Source organism: Pteronotus mesoamericanus, unplaced genomic scaffold (genome assembly GCF_021234165.1).
Source record: "Pteronotus mesoamericanus isolate MK-2021 breed Mesoamerican mustached bat unplaced genomic scaffold, CSHL_Meso_final scaffold_232, whole genome shotgun sequence".
Lineage (NCBI taxonomy): Eukaryota > Metazoa > Chordata > Mammalia > Chiroptera > Mormoopidae > Pteronotus > Pteronotus mesoamericanus.
The window spans coordinates 5961348-5983676 of NW_026555311.1; the positions used below are offsets into that span (position 1 = coordinate 5961348).

The 22329-nt window shown below is 37.5% G+C and overlaps 1 protein-coding gene across 1 annotated transcript in view; it reads left to right on the top strand.

The window, feature by feature from the left end:
- COL25A1 (collagen type XXV alpha 1 chain) overlaps positions 1–22329 on the top strand; it is a 481906-nt gene that overhangs the window by 318081 nt on the left and 141496 nt on the right. The window contains exons 6-7 of the mRNA XM_054591568.1: positions 14590–14616; positions 14755–14781. Of these exons, the coding sequence (XP_054447543.1) occupies positions 14590–14616; positions 14755–14781 (54 nt within the window). The remainder of the gene's footprint in view (positions 1–14589; positions 14617–14754; positions 14782–22329) is intronic.

Sequence of the window (22329 nt, forward strand, 5' to 3'; positions counted from 1 at the left end):
TGAAAAAATGTTTATGCAGGTCCCCAGCCCATTTTTTTAAATTGGATTGTTTGTGAGGGTTTTTATTTTTTTGGTATTGACTTACATGAGTTTCTTATGTATTTTGATATTAACCCCTCATTAGATATATAATCTGTGAATATCTTCACACCTGTCAAAGTGGCTATCATAAAAAAATAAATAAATAACAAATATTGGTGAGGATGTGGAGGAAAGAGAACCCTTGTACAATCTCAGTGGGATTGCAAATGGGTGCAGCTACTATGGAAAACAATATGGAGATTCTTCAAAAATTTAAAAATGGGGCTTCCATACAACCCAACAATACTACTTCTGGATATTTATTTATCCAAAGAAATCCAAAACTCTATTTCAAAAAGATAATAAGCACCCCTGTATCCATTGCAACATTATTTGCAATAGCCAGGATCTAGAAGCAACCTAGGTGTCCATTAATAGATGAATGAATAACGAAGGTGTCACACACACACACACACACACACACACACACACAAGAATGTGACTTGGCAATGAAAAAGAATGAAATCTTTCCATTTGTGACAACATGGATGGACCTAAAGGGTATTATGCTAAGTTATATAAGTCAGACAAAAAAAGACAAATACCATATGATTTCACTTATTTGTGGAATCTAAAAAACAAAAAAATGAGCAAACAAAAGCAAACAGAAACAGACCCACAGATACAGAGAACAAGTTGATGGGTGCCTAAGGGGAAGGGAGTGAGTGGATGGGTGGAATAAATAAATAAAATATCTGTCCTTTATAAAAAGGCATGGAGCTGAAGATAAATCAAAGCTGATGTATCCTCAATTGATATAGTTGAACAAGTATCATCAAATATTATTTTGCTTAGAATAGTAGTGACATACCCTCTCTGCAAACTCTTACCTGGCAACATGAGCTAAAGGGTTATTTGGGAAAAAATAAACATACAGGAATTTCGATATTCTGAAAGAAATGTTGCTCCTTGCAGTAACCTTAGGGTCACCATTTATACTGGTGAGGTTGTACACTGCACGAGCCTGCTTAGCCAAGTGGGAGCTGAAGTCTGAGATCCAGCTACTGCTTTACTTGCCAAGCCCCAAGCCCTGGCATGGGGCTACATCTGTCTGGAGGAAAACCTGCTTATCTAATTTATATAAAATCTCAGTTTGGGCGAGCAGGACCCTGAATGAAACACATACAATTTATTACAAAGAAAACTAACCAGAATCTAAGTGGTGGGCATCATGATCTGAGATGAGAAGAAGACATCCAGGATGAAACGTAGAGTGGGCAGTAGCACTGTCTAGAGAAATACCGCAGCTGGGTATGGAGTAGATAAGTAGCAGCTGAAAAACTATGGCAATGAGTGAGATGCCCAGAGAGTGTGTGTATTTTGTGTAGAGGAAAAGAGAAGAGGTCATGCGTCGAGGAAGGATTCATTATGAAGTATGGAAGAGGAAGCGGGGGAGGGGGGGAACCCATTAGATAGTGGAAGACCCAGAAAAAGGCACTGCCAGAGTAGCTTAAGGAGAAGTGGCCAGTGACATGAACTATTTTCAGTGGGCTTGCAATTAGTAACTTTAGTAGCCTGGTGGTTTTCAAAGCAGTGTTGCCATGGTTCTAGGAGTGACTCATATTGAAAATGTTTGGAGAATGAAATAGAATAATATTCCTTTAAAAAATTTGGGGTCACAGGCAGAAGGGAAAAAGGAGTCAAAAATATCTGTCCATGTTTGAGGTGTAAGAAAAATAATCTGTCATTGGATATAGAGGCTGTTTCATCTTCAAGAGACTGTGTGAAGTTGTTTTATTCCTTTTGCTCTTAGACTTCACATTTGTGAACTAGAGTCATGAATTAACAAATGAGAAATTGTAGTGGCCTCCAAGACACAGCTTCTAGCTGAAATCAAATATATCTTCATAAGCATTAATTGGAAGCAGGTTGGATGTACAGATAGGTATCTGTGACTTCTTGATTGTCAACAGGCTATTCAGGGAATACTAATTTTGGCTCTGACATCTTGTTAGAGACCTCTGTTGCATAAAATCTGCTAATATATTTATAAGATAGTCACCATGTATAAGGTGCAAGGCTAGACACTTGAATTAGAGAAGAGAGAAAGGGAAATAATATTTATGGAAGACCATATGTTCTTTTAATTACTTCCTACAACTCCCATATGAGATGATTATTGTATGTTCCATCTCACAGATGTGGAAACCGAGGCTCAGAGAGATTAAATGATCTTCCCAAGGTCATGTGCTAACATGAAAACCTCCAAAGTCATATTTGTTGTATTTTCCCATGTACTTCTCTTCCTGCCCTTAAGGGCCCTGATAGTTTAGTATGAAGCATAAATCTTATACCTAACTGGGTGAGCCAAGTTTTATAAAAAAAGTCACAGGTGCTGAGAAGTTCAAAAATAAGGGAAAATGATCCATAGAGGGTCAGAAGAAGTTGAGAAGAGAGCTCACTGAGATGAGCCATTGGTGACTGGCTATAATGATAGATTGCAGGGGAGGTACAGATGGGACTTGTAAATGCAAGGACTGACATTTCTTTCAGAAACTCAGATTTCTACTATGTTCTTGTTTTTCTGCAAGTAGCTCCATAGCTCAGGTTTCTTGGTAAGAGGTTTCAAGAAAGATGTGCTATAAATTATTCCAAGCAAAATGATAATCAGTGTTTATTCGGCAGAAAGAACAGGATAAGCAAAGACACAGAGAGTGACAAGAGTGAGGGGCATACTGAGGGCACCTGGCATTCAAGGCCTCCAGGTGGAGAGGGTCCTTATGGGGCACCGGGGCAGGGGTGGGAGGGGGGATGAGGCGAAAAAGCAAAAAGGTTAGGAGCAAATTTAGAGGACTTTGTACAGGGACAGAAGTTAACACATTATTTGGTAGGAATCTGAAGGGCCATCTAAATAAAATTTTAAATTATATAACTACTTCTTTGGGGAATTTTAAAACAGTCTCAAAATATGAGAAAATATTATCAGCAAGTGCCCTAGACCCATCACCCAGCCTCAAGAATTATCAACGGCTAATCTTATTTTATGACCCCTTTTCCTTTCCGTATTTTGTTTTGCTGTTTTATTTAAAAGTAAAACCTAGATATCATATCATTTCATCTGCAAGTACCGAAGTATAAATCTCTTACTGATTGGGCTTTTCTAAACCATAACCATCACTTTATATCAACTGTAATAAAATTAACAATAACTCCTCAATATCTTTATACTCAGTAGCATTCAAATTTTCCCAATTTTCTCAAAGATGTCTCTTTACAGATGGTTCATTTGAATCAAGGCACAAAACTCACAATTGGCATTTAATTGCTATAACTCTTCAATCTCATTTACTGTATACTTTTCATCTTTTTATTTTGTTCATGTCATCAATTTTTCTAGGACATTTTCCTATATATGGAATGCCCCACATTCTGGACTAATGACTTCCTCATGGTGATGCTTACTTGTTCCCCTTTCCTCAGTATTTCTTCTAAACTAAGAGTTCATGTAAAAGTTTGATTAGATGCTGGGTCAGCCTTTAGGAAGACTCTTGTAAAGGTGTATTATACTTTCTAGTTCACTGTATCAAGAGGTACATAATGTTTTTGGTTCATCAGCAGATTAAGTAGGATAGCCCAATTCTCTACAACCTGTCACCACATAGCTTTTGTTTACATCCATGGAGGATCGTTTCCTATAACAACTTTTTCACTGTGTGTTGAAAATGGGGCCCTTGGCTTTTGCTGAGCTGGGGAATATGTTCAGAAATATGCTTTAGAAAACATAATTGACAAAAGTGTGTAGGATCGAGTAGAGTAAGGGAAGGCCAGGAGAGGCACATAGACTAGTCTTGTTTTCCAGGAACAAGGGTGCCAGCAACAAACATGAAAAAGTAGATTCAGGGGATTTTGTGGAGAATTAAATCTATAGGACTTGACAGTAGAGTCCATTTACTGACTCATATATAACACTGAGCATTTAGACTTGGAGGAGTAATGGTGTGTTTAACAAAAACAGGAAAGTCAGGAGTCATGACTGGCTCGAAGCAGAAATCGAGAAGCGTGGTTTGAGAATGTTGAATTGAGCTGATGATGGCATATCTTGGCTTAGACATCTGGTGAGCAGTTGGGAATGCAGGACTGCAGCCTGGAAAAGAATTTAGGACATAAGTCAGGTAATAGTTAAAGCCTTGAGAGTGTCTTTGATAGCCGATGAAGGAAGTAAAGTGAAAAGACTAAAGGTTTAGACACAAATTTGGGCAATCTTGACATTTATGAACTTTGTCAACCCCTCCTCCCTAAAGCTCCCCTTTTTTCAGTTTTAGTGTAGCACAGGGTAACTCCTTTCCTGGCCTGAGGACGGGCTCAGCACTTCCCTTCCCCGTAGCTCAGCTTTCTTCTTCCCAAAGGAAAGAAACACCCCAACAGCAGTATGTATTTCAGCTCGTGTTACTTTATCTTTCCCAAAACCAGACTGTAAAAATATGACTTTGACTCAACTACCCCCTTTCTCTTTTCTCAAATCCAATTTCCTTTCTTTCTATGACCAATCTATAATTTAGGGAAGTTTGGTGAAAATAGTAAGAATAAGGTTAAGACTTTACAATGAGGGAATCGAGGGCAAAGGCAATGTTTCTTCCCCCTGACGTTAGGACAGGGCTAATGACCAGGGGGAAGAATCTGAGGGAACCGTAATTGTGGAGGAGTGAGAGAAACAGCAGGGCAAGACTTCAGTGGAGGCAAGAGGTAGATGGGTACAATATGGTCTTCACTCCACAGAGAGAGGAGGGTGAAGACACAGAAAAATCTGCAGTCAGAGAGCCTGGAGAGTTGTTGAAGCTTACGTTAAAAGCTTTTGATCTTTTCAGCCATCAGCTGAAAATGAGGGAGACTGGGCTTTTGATTTACATTGGAAGCTTGAGAATCATTGACAAACCCCGGGAGTCAGGCCCTCCTGGCCTTTCTGACAGCGTTTTTTTCATTTCTTCTGCATATCTTCTTAGACTCAGGGACATTCGGCCTTCACCCTGTGTTGCACTAAGTTCTCAAAACCAATATTGCTCCATAAGAAATGGCAAGTGAAGCAAAGAATCAAACTGACCTTCCAATCAGGCTTTCTTAGGTAGCCTGGGTAAAACGATGTGGGGACAGTATTTAGGAACATGATGAAATAGGCGATTATAAATTAAACCCAAGGTTTAAAGATACACGCACCTCTGAATACATTTTAATTATATTGAGGACACTGGAAGTATTGTAGGATAGTTTAGCCTGTTCCCTGTGAAATCACAGCAGCTACTGTGTGCGTTTATAGAGCAAGTTGATACTTTCTTTCGACAAAAAGGAATGTTTAGGATTCCAAATCTTTCACCATGGAGTTCATTTTATTTGACCTCTTAAAAATAAGTTAAAAATGCAAAGTTAAACAAAAAAGTTTTAGCAACCCTTAAAACATTCAAGAGACAAGGAATGATGCTGAGAAGAAGGGCCCCCTTGGCTTTGATTGGCAGCAGTGGCAATTTGGCTGTATTTAATTTGTATTGTGTTAGAAAAGAAAGCCAGAGTGAACTTTCCTGATTCCCGCTGTTTTATAAGCCCTTAACTCCATTGAGCTACATCAGTCTTACTTTTGAAAGTCCTTTTTTAATGTTTGGTTTTTAAAAATTTTCTTTTAGTGCTAGACCGTACTAATTGTTTCCTTACGGCAGCTGCTTATGATTTGAGACTGGTCATGGGCATATATAGTCCCCTTGTTCAGGACTCAGACTGACACCACAGAAGAACTTACACTTACAATCTCACCACAGAGAATGTCCAGAAAATAATAACTGTAAAAATTTATTTGCAATAAGTGGGGCTGTTTGGGGTGTTTTAAATTTCTGTTTATATCTACCTCTTTTTCTGCTTGGTCTCTTTTAATCTTCAATGAAGAGTGAAAGGTGTAAAGTCTAAAGCTATAAATCTGTTTATGGCTATAATTCCCTTCCCTGGCTTAGCAAAATTTGAAACTTTAGTAAACATAGTTCTTTTGCAGCAACATTGAATCTAGTTCCTGTATAATTCTTTATATGTTGCTATTTTGAACACAGAGTTTATTGCATTATTTTAATTTTGGTACTTTAATTTGGCAAAAATTGACTGAGCACCTACTTTATCCTAGGAGTGACTAGGTGGTTATAGGGCCTAAAGTTTAGTCTTGTTTAGTCATTAAAGTAATGTGGTTAAATCTACAATAAAATATTTTTGTTTTGCATTGTTTTGTTTGGTAAAAGTTCCTGAACATTGAGGTAAATTATATTAAATGTGCATATTCTCCAATGTTTTCATCCACCCACCTAACACATTTCTCACCACATTGCCTTTTCATTTGAAGAAATCAATATATTTACTTTCTTCATCCTCAGGTCAAGTATCTGAAAAAGAAATTTTATGCTTACTGTGATTACAATATTAAATTATTAAAAATATTGAGTGTGTACTTAATAATTGCTATCAGTGGTAGATCACTCATTCTACAAATTGCTTCTTGGGCAGTATTTCACTGTAGCCAAACAGCGAGCATTGTTTTCCCCATTTTACAGAAAGAGAAATTGAGGTCCACAGAGGTTATCACAACCAGGATTTTACTCTGAATCTGTCTGACTCCAAAGCTTGAGCACTTAACCACCAAGATGCTTCATTTTCTGCATACTTGATTTTCAACTCCCCCCAAATTATACTTTTACTTTTTATTTTTTACTAATTCTGAAACATTTAAAAAGAAATCATATACAATCATCCACATGTGTGAACACACACACATTGATCTATACTTATATATAGGAACTTCTACATTTTCACATCAGGTTTTTCATAAAAAATTTAGAATTTACATGTTATTCACTGAAGTTATTTGCAAAGTTGAAAATCTGTGAAACAAAAAAAAAAATGGTGCTTCAAGAAAGAAGTGTCCCTAAAAATTATATGCTAGTAAAGCAGAAAACTGTATATATGAATTCAAGGTTGAGGTATATACTTGGAAGAACACATGTTCACATTTTAGTTAGAGGTGATGCTATGCTAAAACACTTTGTTCAGAGGTAAGGTAGATTAATTCACATTAAATAGTTAGCATCCCTATTTTTCAAGTAAACTCTAGATTTTTCCATTGTTACTATTATTTACAGTATGATTTTGTGCAGTTTTAGATACCTACTAAATACCATGATACCAAATTCAATTTCTTCATGAATGTGTGGTATAAGAGTGTGTATCTCATTGGTACAATGATTAAATTGAAGACACAGTTGGGGATCAGAGAGATATCTTACAATCAGTAGAATTGAGGCTTTTATTTTACTTGAATAAGGGAAGATTGGATATTCCCTGTTTCCTTTCTTCCGGGAAGACCGAACATTGATAAAGTAATGTGTTTGGGGGTAGAGCACACACACACCAAATACTCAGTGACCACCGAGGGTGTGCTGTGCTCCTAGGGAATGGCCAAGTGGCAGACTCTGTCTTCTTGATCCTTAAAAGACTAGGACAATTATGGCTTTTAAAATGTACTAAGACTGTTTTCAGTTTGCAGTCTAAAAATTAGAGCAAGGGAAATGTAGCAAAGGTATACTTTATTCCTAAGTTAACACAGAAGAAGGGGGGCCTCTGCCTAGTGGCCGCACAGTGCGGCCACCATATATCATTACCATCCGTGCTCCTTTTTCCCAAAAGGGATGATGAGGGATTCTTCCTTTCTCTCTCTCCCTTCTTTCTCACAGCTATTTCTGATTAGGTCAGCCAAAACTGCCAACAATCTGTTTGGATTTGACATCCACCCCAAGAAGCAGATTTAAAACTGTATGGCTCTCTTGGCTCTGCCGCTGCTGTGTTGAACCAGCTTAGGGCAATGCTTTTCTGCAAATGCACTAAATTGTGAAATTTCACATGAGTAGGACTTAAACTATGTTGATGATCTGCCCACGGCCTCCGTGTCCAATCAGTTAACTGGTCTCATTGGTTCTACCTCAGATGTATCTTCTGAATCTAGAACTGCCCCTGTGTTCCCACTGCCCTGATCTTAATTCAGGTGTTTACCATCTCTCTCCTGTACCAAAGTAACAGCTTCCTAAGAACAGCATTCTGTGCTCTCAGAGTTCCATGAATCACACTTGATCTTGCCACTCCCTTGCTAAATAGATAATGGCATCTGGCCCAGGGACATGGGTATTGTTACCAGCCTTTCCAAGTCTCTCTTTCTTCGTATTCCTCATCTTCACTCCCACACCACTTATATTCTTACCACTCTGAACTCATCTTTCGTTGATAACATAATGTCCTTTCATACTTATGCATGTTCTTCCCTTCTGCCTGAACTGCTTCACCTCTTCCCAGTCCCCTTTATCTCTGGCCAGCTTTCAAGAGCCAATTCCAATATCATCTTTTTAACTCCAGATCACCTACCTTCTCTTCTCTCCTTACTCCCACAACACAGTGTTTATTCAACTATATAATTATATTTACATGTCGTTTCTCCAGACTCAGACCACATTGCCTGGCTAATGGTTGGCCATAAATGCTTGGAAAATGAAACTTGCTTGTTCTCATAATTCTATAGAAATGAAAAGATTAATCAGAAAAGAGTTGTTATTTTTCAAAAATAAAAAATGGCCTACAATTTATGGGCTAGAAATCATAACCCCACTCTTGTTCCAGCAGGTCTGGCTGCCAAGAATTTCCAGGATTTGCTCCTTTTCTATTTTTTTTCCTACCTTTAGCAGAATTTAATTTTGTTTTTATTATTGCCGTCTTTTAAAAATTATTCCCTCTTTAACTTTTGCCAGTTCAAAGTAGGCAAATTTACAGTTGTAGTGAATGAAAGGCTTTTATTGGGACATCTAACCACTATGAATACATCTGTCTTTTCCAGCTATATTTTAATTACTTTTTATGTAGATTGAAATTCAATATATTCCTGAATCTCATTTTTTGTGCCTTTTACTCACTGTACTTTGAATTTCATTTTATCTTCTAATTGAAATAGATAATGGAGCATGGAAAACTTAGTTGTTTGGATAGAAATAAATTTTGAGACTCAAATTAAAGGCTTGGTATAAATAAAAAGATTGTTCCCATAAAATCATTTGAATAGGGGCTAATTTGAAGTCTGCCACTGAAATTTTTAAATTCTTTGGTAATAAATTAATACTACTCTAATAACAGCATTCTGAAAGAAATATTCAACGACTGAGTAACACTAATAATAAAAGCTATGTTAACACCTTTAAAATTTATGTAAATAGAGCTAACTATATCAAACTAACTAAAATGATTATTTCAAATATTTTTATGTAAGTGGACATTATAAAGATCTGATCCAACATGCTAGACCAGAAAAGATGGACAAGATTCCCAAAAGAAGCCATTTATAAAACTGTGACTCACTATTTACTTTTTCATGATCAGTAATTTTACTGTATTTACATTCCATTGACTTCAACTATGCTTTGGCAACAAAGTTTTATCTTAAAATATTTACTAACCATCACTAATTCTGATACCTGAATGACAAATATATTGGAAGCAACAAAATGCCATTGAAAAATACTCTATAACTCAAATAATTCATTGATTTGTATTGCTAATACCAGTGATTTTTTTATTTTACTCTGAAGACAAAAATAACTTGAATAATGACCCAGCTTTAATTTTAAAAGTTAATAATCAAAGAAATTTTTCTTTTATTTTTGACTTAGATAAGAGCCATGGCTCCCAAATTTTGAAATCCTATCTCTGTTTATCAAGGTAGCCCACATTTTTTTCTCAAAATTCAACCCATATTTGCAGTGAAGAGGGTCCGATTCAGAAAAAAGAGTGGGGTTTCTGTCAGAGCAGAAGAAAAACACCTGCCATTAATCCCAAGAGCACAAGTGGGGTCTGGAGTGTCCAAAGCAGCCAGCACAGCTGTGAATAGAGGTTGACCTCTGCTTTGGTTCTGTCTTGAGCTGGCAGGTGTCAGGACGCCATTCTGTCTGCTCAGAAACACCCCCTTTTGCAGGACGTGAATACAAATTGTGAATGCAAATTTTGAAGCTGCCTAAAGAGTTCTAGTTGATACATATCACGTTGGTAATTGGTAATTAGTAATTACATTTTGAGAAAATGACTCCTCTCCATTCTCCACTGTCAAATTATTTCAGAAAAGTCTTTACCTCAAACACACCCTATAACCTAACAAAGCAATTTTAGAGGACTGGTACAGTGAGAAGCTTGGCCTCTGAAATTTCACCAATAAAAGCAAATAGAACTTTAAAGAGGAGAAGCTTTAGGAAGGGAAGGGGTGAAAGCTGGGGAGGGATCCACAGTAATTGTAAGTGACCTTACAGTAGCTGGATTTTCCAAGGGTGGTTTTTCTTAATGCTAATATCTACTGCTGACACTAGACTATTTAGCTCTTCCAGAACAAACTATTTAGATTTCTAATCAGCTGCTCCCACCACATTCTCCATCAGTACTTAGAACACTGCCAAACTCCCTCTCTATATTTAATAACTGTATATGAAGATCAAAATAAAGTTAAATAACATTCTACTTAAACCGAGACTAGAAACTCCATTGTAGTTCTTAAACTTGATGGCAGGTATCTTCTCATTCTTTTCTTTGGGTTGTCTTTGGCCCCACCAAAAATAAAATTCTATTTGCAGAGTATTAGTGAATCTTTTGTGTATGTTTAATATGACCAAGTAAATTCTTTAAACTTAATTTTACAGAGGTAAACACAGACTGTACTAATTAGTCACTGCTTGATTCATGGAAACATTAATAAAAACATCAAAAATTTAGTGAAGACATTAAAAAATAATTTTCCTAGCCTCCCTTTTTTAATGGCAAAAATTGTTTTCTGGGTAAGAGATAAAAGGATTTTGTCTTTTTTCCCCTCCCTGATACACTATAGTTCCTCTTTCTCTCATTTTGAACTTGAGATCTTGGAGTCAGTGTCCCTGACCCTGTGGGAAATGCGATTAGAAGGCATTTCAGAAAGCACCTGTTGAAGGCAGGCACATGATCATCATTCTTTCTGGGAATCTAGTGCTAGAGCTGTGTCCCAACACTCAGCGTCCCAAACCACTGCATGTAAAGTCCCACAGACTAGCTTAAACTCACTTCCAAGAGACCTACACTTGATAATTTTTTTAATTTTAGGCATCTATAAAAGCATTAATGTAATACTTTCCTCTTTAGATTGGGAGAAGGTTAAATGCTGAAACAGGTTCTTTGTTGATAGTAAAATATACAAAATGTAAGACATGATGTTATTGTTATTATCAATTTCATGATAAGCTCACAGCTATTTACCAGAAGTGCCACAACTGAGGACGAGAATTGGGTACAGGTCCTCTGCTGCTAATTCTTAGCAGGAGATATTTTAGTAGGCAGAGCATTCCCACCTGCCCACCTGAAGTGACAGTAATCTCCACTAGGACCTAAAGAGGGTACTTTGCTAGAACCTTGGCTTTTCTTTCCATCTAGACTTCTTATTCCTCAGCCCTACTGGAGGTGAAGGTGAGAGATTGAAGGAAACTATGAAATGTTCTAATTCCTTGGTAGGCTGAGCCCTGAAATGTGACTTTTATTTTTAAGAGCTAAGGGGGAAAAGTATTGGTGCCTCTAGAATGAATATTTCCTGCTAGTATTTTTGTTCAAAGGTAGAGAAAATTTCAGTGCATCTCAAGAATAGACAGCTCTCCAACAAAGGAGAAGTTCCTGAAAAGGTCCACATATATATGGTCATCTAATTTATGCCAAAAGTAACACTTGTATTACAATGGGGAAAAGATGCATTTTCAATCAATAATGTTGGGTTAATTTGATATCCACATGGGGAAAAAAAAATCTTGACTTTGACCTCACATCATGCACAAAATCAATTCTCTGTGAATTCAGAACAAAATATGAAAGATAAAATAATACAACTTTTAACTTTTAGTATAAACATAGAAGAACCTCTTCATGATCTTGGAGTAGGCAAAGATTTCTTAAGTGGAACACAAAAAGAGATAACTATAAACATAAAAAGTGTTAAATTGAATTTTATTAAAATTAAGAACATCTGTTCATCAAAAACACCTACCAGAGAATAGAAGCACATGTACAGAGTAGGAGAATATATTTGTGTTCTCTCTCTTCCCCACCCCATCTCTATATAAATATAAATAATATAGAATATGTAGTATAATTTATAAAGAACTCTAAAAAATCAATAGGATAACAATTGAAAAAGGGCAAAAGATGTGACCACTTTCTGAAAGAGGATATAAAATGGCTAATACCTACATTAAGAGGAGTTAAACTTAATCATTCACTGGAGAAACAGATTAAAATGCAGTGTGAAACTACTACAACTTCCACCAGAATGTCTAAAGTGAAAAAGATGGAAAATACCAAGTATTGTGTTAATATAGGGGAACTGAAGTTCTTATACATTGCTGATGGGAGTGTAAAATGTTAGAACCACACTGGAAAACTATTTGGCAGTATCTACTAAAACTGAACATATGTATGTATAACCTGATAATTCCACTCCTAGATATACAAGGTCTTCCTGGAAAAAGTCCAGCCATTGTTAATATAATGAGAACAGTTTGTGCAACATTGATGTAACCTGGCAGCCAAGAAGAGCGGACTGGAATGCACATGTGTGAACAATGTCAACTTCACTGTACTAGTCAGTGGGGGCTGTAGGCACTGTTGAGTGAGCATGTGTACTGTGTGGTCATCACATTCAAAATGACTGAGTGGGTAGAGCAACAGATCTACATTAAATTTTTCATTAAGCTTGAATATTTCTCTGTGGAAACAATTCAGGTGATACAGAAGGTTTTTGGGGACAGTGCAATTACTGCAGTACAAATAAAAGTGTGGCACAAACACTTCAATGATGGTCAAGAATCTGTTGAAAGTTATCCATGTTTTGGAAGGCCTGCAACAAGCAGAACACCTGAGAATGTTGAATGTGTATGGACTGAAATCAACAAAGATTGACAACTGACCGCAAGAACTAGAAGCTGATCTGGGGACTCCCAACACTATTGTGTCCAAGATTTTGCAGGATCTTGGCATGAAACGTGTGGCAAAATTTGTTCCATGGCTACTGCTATCAGAGCAGAAGGAACATTGTGCTTCAGTTGTTAAAGACTTGATCCAGGCTGTTACCAATGAACCAGATTTCCTGAAGAAGTTCATAACCAGAGATGAATGGTGGGTCAACTGCTATGATCCAGAAATGAAGGCCTACTTGTCCCAATGGAAGTTGACTGGCTCTCCATACCCAAAGAAGGCATGACAAAGTTGCAACAAGATCAAGACCATGTTAACTGTGTTTCTTGATTGGGAAGGTGTTGAATCAAAGTGTTTGGCCCCTCCAGGCCAAATAATTAATAAGGAGTACTGCTTCAATGTTCTTCCTTCATCGAGAGATGCACTATGACGAAAATAGCTGCAGCTATGGGCAAGTGGTGACTGGCAACTTCATCATGACAAAGCACCCACTCATGCATCAAATCACCCAGGTGACTCAGCCCCCCTACAGCCCAGACTCGGTGCCCTGTGACTTCTGGCTATTCCCAAAACTAAAATCACTTTTGAAAGGAAAGAAATTTCAGTGTTGATAAGATTCAGGAAAATACAACAGGGCAGCTAATAGCAATTGGGAGAATTGTGAATTGTGTGAGGTCCCAAGGTGCCTACTTTGAAGGGGACTGAGGTATCATTGTCCTATATAAAATGTTCCTTGTATCTTATGTCTTCTTCAATAAATGTCTCTTATTTTTTCATAGTACATGGCTGGATACTTTCTGGACAGGCCTTTATATACTCAAAAGAAGTGCATAAGAATATCACTTGCTAAAAAGTTACTACACATACAAGAAAAAAGTGCATACAACTTTTAACCAGTAAACACATACAGTGATGTTTATGATAGCACTAATTGTAATAGTCAGGACCCAGAAACTCCTGGAAACTAATGGGCATCAACCACAGGATGACTAAATAAATTATGGTTCATTCACACAATGGGACATTATAGAACAGGAAGAAAAATGATCTACAACCATGCACAAAATTATGCATGAATTTCACACATATTGAGCAACAGAGGCCAGACACATAATGTATGATTCTATTTATATAAAGTACATAAACTAACCTATTCTGTCAGAAGTCAGAAACAGTGATTACTGTTGGTGGAGAGCAGTAATAAGGAAATGTCTCAATAGGTGCTTCTGTGTTTCTTTAGCTGGTTCCAACTTGCATAGGTATGTTCGGTTTGTGAAACTTTATTTAGTATATAATACACTTATGACATGTGCTTTCCTGTGTGTATATATACCATCATACCATGTATATATAATTTTCATATTCTAACCATATTATTATAATTATAGTTTAGATCCCAGCATTCCTTGGAAAACCTCATTGGCAGCTATATCTCTCTGCCCTTTGCACGAATCTTGTAACTAACTCTAGCTCATGTTTCAAGCTATAATTTTTAAAATTTATTTTTAAACACTTTATTTTTCTCTTTCTTTTCTTTAGGGCCCTCCTGGTCCAAAAGGTGATAAGGTAAGAAAATGAATAGGAGAAACAAATTAAGTTAGTGGAAATCCATATTGACATGACCTAAACTATGATCTTTTTAATGAGCATCACATACAGACTTAGTGCTTAAACTATCTATCATCTCATTTTTCTACTCTACAGGGAGAACAAGGTGATCAGGGGCCTCGGGTAAGTTGTACTCTTCCAATCTTGAGCAGAAAATTAGTTTTCAGCTCCGAACTTACTGAATGAAAGCAGCCGTGGCTTCCTAACTGCCTTTGTGTCACATAGTTTAGTAATGGCTGACAAAAATACTGCACCACTTATAAGTGAAATAGCCTTAATAATAACTAATGTGTATATGCTATTGCGTTATCTTGACTTGGTAACTGTAAACAGAACACTCCACAGTAGTTAACCCTACTGATTAAGGGCCAAAACTGCTACTAAAAGTCAACACCACTGCCTCTCCAGAGGCTGTTGGGTCCTTTATCATTGCATGCAGTGTTTTGCAACATAAAGGCCATGTGGATTCCTATTGAATTTGGCTTTTTTCTGCAGTTTAACTTTATGTGCTATTGCATAAATATGATATATTATAGATGAAAATATTAATGCATTTTATATTTTTATTCTTCACCATGATTGAATAATGCTTATTTGAATTTCTTATTTTTAATAGATTTTTAAGCAGATAAAAGGTGTAATATAATTCAGCAATCCAGGGAGAAGGGGCATTCGTTTATTCTTCTCAAATGTGGCTCTTTTAACCATTAAGCACAATGGTGAATGCGTTGTTGTTACCTTGGTAGTGCCAAGTCCTCTGCTCCACATCTGTGCCTTATTACCCGAATGTTCAGACATACTGTTCCAATGATGTAGTGGCTCCGTTCAGACATACCTCTCAATTTTCTCATGTCACTAAGCACAAAAGCGAGTATTTGGTTGAAGAAAGTCATTTTTTACAGGGGAAAAGCACGTTTAAAACTTGCAGGTTGAAAGTACAATTGTGTAGGATTTTTTGTCATTGTGTATAATTATTGAATTCAAGTATAACACAGTAGAGGGTTTACTGCAAAAGATGTAGTCAATGCAAATTTGAAAAGTCTATAGTCTTATCTCCTCATGCTTCTTAAACTAGGTAAAAGTTATGCTGTGATTCACTTTCCTTGCTTTTCTTCAGCCATTCTTCATAGAGAAGTGATTATGCCTCAGAGCATTTCGTTTCTCATGGCAGTTATTCTAGTTGATGACTAGCTTCAAGGTAAAAGCTCACTTTATGGTCAAGAAAATTAGACATTATGATATATGTCATGGATGTGAATGGAATAAAATTCTCATAACCTTAAATGATTAGCGTATAGCCACTTGCTCTGTATGTGGTGATTATTTCACATGGCATGCCTCCATGTATTGAGTATCATTTCTTTCTACACGCAATATCAAAATCACTCAACTTGCCCTTTCCAGGTAAGAGGGAGACTGTTTCCATTCTGAGAAATCTTCTTTTGGCAAAGGAAGTGGAGGGGTGGGTCACAGCTTAGCTGTCATCAGTATGCATGCAGTCCTAATTTTCAAAAAGGTGTGTTGGCTTTCATCGTTCTAAAAAGTGATGATTGATTATAAAGCTAGGCCAAATTTTCAGGATGAAACCTGAAACCACGTGAAATTCACCTGGTTTCATGTTGCAGTACAAACTTAGACTTGGACCAGGTTTCTTGGAAGTTTGGCCAAAGTTCATGAACTACTTTGACGAACCCAGACTGCCTTTCATACAGATTTCAGCCAGTTTTCACACCGACTGGGGCCAAGTTTCACACGATTCAGGGGCCATTCAACATTTCAGGTGCAAAGTGGCAAAAAAAAATGATCCCATTTTCCCCTGGATTTTTCTTTGTATTAAAGGAATTTAAATTGAATTAACAACGCAGAATAAATCTTCATGGGTAAAGCTCTAAATGTCCTGGAAAGTATAAGAGAAAGGGAATGAGGACCTATTGACTTGCCTATCTTTTTCTCAGATTCTTAGAGACCAGGCAGGTCACATTCAGTGCTTTTAGATTTTATAAGTAGTCCTTTTTAGTAACATAGTATTAGCTACTTATTAGGAAATTTATCATATCAAGATAATAAATGAATGTTTTATATTTCCAAATAAATGAAAGTAAGTTAGAACTGGAAAAGTCTTCAATTTAACGAAAATTAATTTTACCCACATGTTCTATAGGTACACTATTCCAGCTGACATGGACACAGATGCTCTTTTTCTAAAATGTAAATCTTTGTATTTGAATACCCTGACCATTTTTATCTTATCAAGGATTTGAATTCTACTTTTTACCATTTGTTTCGAGTAATTCATTTCTTCCCATAATTAACTTAACAATACTATCCTCCATCATTTCAATTCTTTGTTAGCTGACATTCCATTATGGGATTCATACTGTTTCCTTGAATATGAAGTTCTTTTATTTTGTCTTTGGCTCCCCAAGTGTCAAACAAGAATATATTAAGGTATAATATGAAAATAAAAGCAGGAAATAGATAATATAGAAATTAAAAAAGTGAAAGTATCTTGAATTCTTGGATGAATATTTAGCAATGTGTACTGAGCATCTACTATGTTCAAGGTACCATGCTTAATACTATAAGCACTGTAACTATGTCCACTTCTCTCTCTTCTCTGCTACCACTCAATTCAACCTACTATCATCTCATGTTCTTAATTACTATGGTAAGCAAGAGTCTGATTAACCTTGCTTCCACTCTTAAGCCTGTATAATCCATTTTCTACAGGCAGCCAGAGAGATCATGTTACATTATAAATTAGATCATATTACTCCTTGTTTTAAACCTTAGAATGAAATCTAAACCACTTGGGTTGGCCTCCACAGACCTTCAAGTTTTAGTCTTTGCCTGCCTCTATAACCTCACCTTATACTAGTCCTCCCCTCCACTCACTATGCTCCAGCCACACTGTCCTCCTTGTGTTCTTCAAACACAGCACACTCATTCCTAATTTGGTGATTTTCCATTTGCTCTCTTCTGGCCTTCTTGTGATTAAGTTCTTCTTATCATTGAGATTTCATCTCAAATCCTCCTTGGGGAGAACTTCCCTAGCTATCCAATCTAATCTGAGGTTATCCTATTTGCTTATTTATTTATATGCTTGTTATCTGTAAAACATGCCAGCACCTGGAAACATCAGCTCCAAGTACTTGGTCTATCTTGTTCATACCACCATCACCTAGGACAGTAAGGACTTGATAAATATTTATTGAATGTTAGAATGAAATATTATTACATCATTACTACTCCCAAGATCTGGTAATCTCATGGGTGCTTGAACAAGAAAACCATGTGGTTGTATATTATATGCCTTAAATAACTGTGCCAAGAGATGCTAGAAAAGTGAACATTCTTCCATTTTAAATAACTGGAGAATGTGGAAGAGTTATCATTTGAACTAGGACTTCGTAAATGGATGATCATTAAAAGATAAGATTAAGAGCAGGACATTGCACATTCCCAGAAGAAATAGTACAAACAATATTATTCATGTAGGAAATGACGGGATTAATTTAAGAAACAATAATATTCCGTTTGCTAAGGAAATAGGTTAAATATTTAAAATTATATCATATAAGGCTGAAATTTTTATTGACATTATATTATGGAGCATTTTGAATGTCTTGTGTGGTAGGCAATAGGAGCCATTGAAGATGTTTTTTATTACATCATTTGATATATATTACCACCAGACTATTTGGTGTTACTACAAAATGTTCTTTATGAAAATCTTTTTGGATACCAGTGTAAGAAATGTCCAATCCTGTACAGAATTTTTATGAGTTTATTTGAGCCAGAATGACAACATGACCAGAAGCAAGATCTCAAATACTATGCAGAATGACAGCTTTGGGTTCCATTTATACATTCATTTGGAATTAAGGAGAGAACATTAGGAAGACTACATGAAGGTAGGAGAAAGCAAGGACAGGGAAATCTGTATGAATGGATTATAGGACAGTTAACAAGAATTTATTCACTTCCTTGAGTGTGGTTACACCACCAAGGGGTCTAACAAAGAAGATTACTCTGGCATTTTAAAGGTTTTTTCACCTAGATGCACAAGAACAATGGATAATGCTTGCTTAAAGAAAAGACAAACCTTTTATAGGTCTGAGGTGTGACTATACACCATGACGTGCCCAGTTAGGAATTTATGATCAGATCACCCTGTGAAATTACTTTTCAGTCATTGAACTTGGAAGATTTATTATAGAACCCCCCTTTTTTTTGTCCACATGGTGATAGTATCCAGTACAAAAAGGAATGGGAAGAGACTGAAAACAGGGAGAGTGAGTAGACTGGGAAACTATGTCAGTCATCAGGAAAAGGTCATGAGAATCTGAGCTATAAGGATAATGTCCAGTCCTCAGTGGGGAGATGAGCGGAAGTGGTAGGCTGGTTTAGTCTGGATCATCAGGTGTCTTTGGAGGTAAGGGGCTATACTGAGCAGTAAGTACAGTGTCAGAATGAGAAGCTCAGCAGTGGGGGGCAGGGCAGGGCTAAGTTGGTGCCAAAGAAGAAATTCCAAAAGAGTCACCAAAATATTGGAGAAAGCACCATGTTTTCTATGGAAATCAGAATGATTTTATTTTTCTCACATAATGAGAAATTCAGAAAAGGTGGTTGATGTTGTTTTGTATGTAATTCAATGATGTTACTATAGAAGTCTCTGTGAATCTCTTGGCCTCTTAGTCATGATTGCAAGAAGGCCACTTTAAGTCCAACAATCACATCTGTATCTACCTCAGCAGGAAAGAGAAAGGGAAAAGAGTCTATGTCAAGAAAATAAATTTTTTTCCATGAATTTTATAGCACACTTCTGCTCACGCCTGATTGGCCAGATCATGTCATATAGTTAGGTCAAAACTGGAAATGAGCCAAGGAGAATGAGGTTGGAAAAGAAAGTTATGAAGTTTCCAGTCAAGACGGCGGCATAGGCAGACATGGCTTGCCTCTTCACACAACCACATCAAAATTACAACTAAATATAGAACAAACATCACTCAGAACTGTCAGAAATTGAGTTGAATGGAAGTCCGACAACTATGAAATTAAAGAAACCACATCCATTGAGACTGGTAGAAGGGGCGCAGACACAGAATAGGCTGGTCTCTCGCCTATGTGTGGTAGATAAAAATTCAGGAGGGATGTACTGGGAGCGAGCAGGCCCAGCCCTGCCCCAGGACTCCAGCCCAGGGTTCCAGTGCCAGGAAGATAAGTCTCCAAAACTTCCAGCTGCAAAAACCAGCAGGAATTGAGATGGTGGAAGAAACTTCTAGAGTCCCAAGTAGTTCCTCTTAAAGAACCCACTCATGGACTCACCTACTCAGACTCACTCCCTCTGAGCTTAAGCACTAGGGTGGAAGCTCAAAGGGCACCAGTGGCATGCTGGGAGAGGCTGAAGTATCTGCCATCAGGGCGACCAGAGGCCATTGTCCCTTTTCTGAAACCTCCTCCATAGAGCCATGGAGCCCAGCATGCTAGTGCCATATTTGAGACTCCATCAACCTGGCTAATACTATAAGACCCCCCTTGGAGATCTCCAGTGACTCCACCCCAACCAACTTACTGGCCCGCCCAAGCTGCTGTTCTATATAAATGGTTGGTCTCCTCTCATGCTTTGTGACTTCTGAAATCCTATCAAACAAGCAATGGCTGGCCTCAGTGAGCTCCAGGTCTTCCAGGCTGGGCACTAGCAGCAACCAGCCTAGATTCACAGCTTGGCTTCACTTGGGAATCTCCAAGCCCAGCACAAGTAGCAGCCACCTCAGATTGCTGAAGAAGGGCAGCCCTGAGCAAAACACAGGTAAAGGCTGACGTTGGCCTGCATCACCCAGGAACCCCAAGGATCAGCACACCCAGTGAACAGCTACAGACCACTTTGGAGCACTGCCACCCTGCTCCTGCACAGCTAATCCTCCACGGAGGGCAGTTGTTGGTGGTAAGTAGTCACAGCCAATCCTTGCAGCTGACTGATCTGTGTAAATCCTTCCCATTGATCTGCCAACAGCAACAAAGGCTCAACTACAAGAGGAGGGTATACTCAGCCCACATGAAGGGTACACTTAGAATACCCAGCTTGGGTAATAAGGGAAGCTGTGCCACTGTACTGCTACATTAGGGCACACTACCAAGACATGGAATCAAAGCAGCTCTACCTAATATATAGAAACAAACACAGGGAGGCTGCAAAAATGAGGAGACAAAGAAACATGGTCCAAACGAAAGGGTAGATCAAAACTCCAGAAAATGAGCTGAACAAAATGGAAAAAAGCAATCTATCAGGTGCAGAGTTCAAAACACTGTTTATAAGGATGCCCAAGGAACTTAGTGAGGACATCAGCAGCATTAAAAAAAGATCCAGTCAGAAACTAAGAATGCACTAATTAAAATAAAGAACAATTTACAGGAAAACAACAGTGGAGTTGATGAAGCCAAGAATCAAATCAATGATTTGGAACATAAGGAATAAAAAAACAACCAATCAGAATAACAAGAAGAAAAAGGAATTCCCCCTCCCAACAACAAAAAAAATGAGGATAGTATAAGCAGCCTCTGGGACAACTTCAAGTATTACAACATTTGCATCATAGGGGTGCCAGAAGGGGAAGAGAAAGAGCAAGAAATTGGAAATCTATTTGAAAAAATAATGAAAGAAAACTTCCCTACTTTGGTGAAGGAAATAGACATGTATGCCAAGGAAGCAGAGAGAATCCCATTCAAGTTGGACTTGAAGAGGACCACATCAAGACACATCATAATTAAAACGCCAAGTGTTAAATATAAAGAGAGAATCTTTCAAGCAGCAAGAGAAAAGCAAAGTTACCTACAAAGGAGTTCTCACAAGACTGTCAGCTGATTTCACAAAAGAAACTTTCCTGGCAGGAAGAGACTGGCAAGAAGTGATGAAAAGCAAGGACCTACAACCAAGATTACTCTATCCAGAAAAGCTATCATTTAGAATCTAAAGAGAGATAGAGTGCTTCCCAGACAAGGTAAAGCTAAAGGAATTCATCATCACCAAGCCAGTATTACATGAATTGTCAAAGGGCCTATTTAAGAAAAGGAAGAACATCAAAACTATGAACATTAAAATGACAACAAACTCACAACTATCAACAACCGAATCTAAAAAATAAAAACATAAACAAAAACTAAGCAAACAGCCAGAACAGAAACAGAATCATAGGTATGGAGATCATTTGGAGGGTTATTAGTTGGGAGGAGGAAGAGGGAGAAAGAGTGTAATGATTCAGGGATCATTACACTGGAAAGTAGGAACAAAATCGACAGGGGGATGTTAAGAATAGTATAGGAAAGGGAGAAGCCAAAGAACATACACGCGCAACCCATGAACATGAACTAGGGTACTGAGCAGAGGGAGCAAAGGGAAAAAATTTGGAACAACTGTTATAGCATAATCAATAAAATATACTTGAAAAAAAAGGAAAGGAAAGTAATGGCAGTAAGGTTTGTCATAAGTGCCAAACAGAAACCTGGATAGACAAGAGGGAAAATCAGAGATGACACCAGGAGAGGAGAAATTGGTAAGAAAGAAGTCTTCAAGCAGAAGGTGGCAGATGGATTTGATCGGCGTTTATATCCAAGGCCTGTGGCCCTGGGTGGAATTGTGGTTAGTTTAAGTTTTTTTTTAAAAAAAAAAGA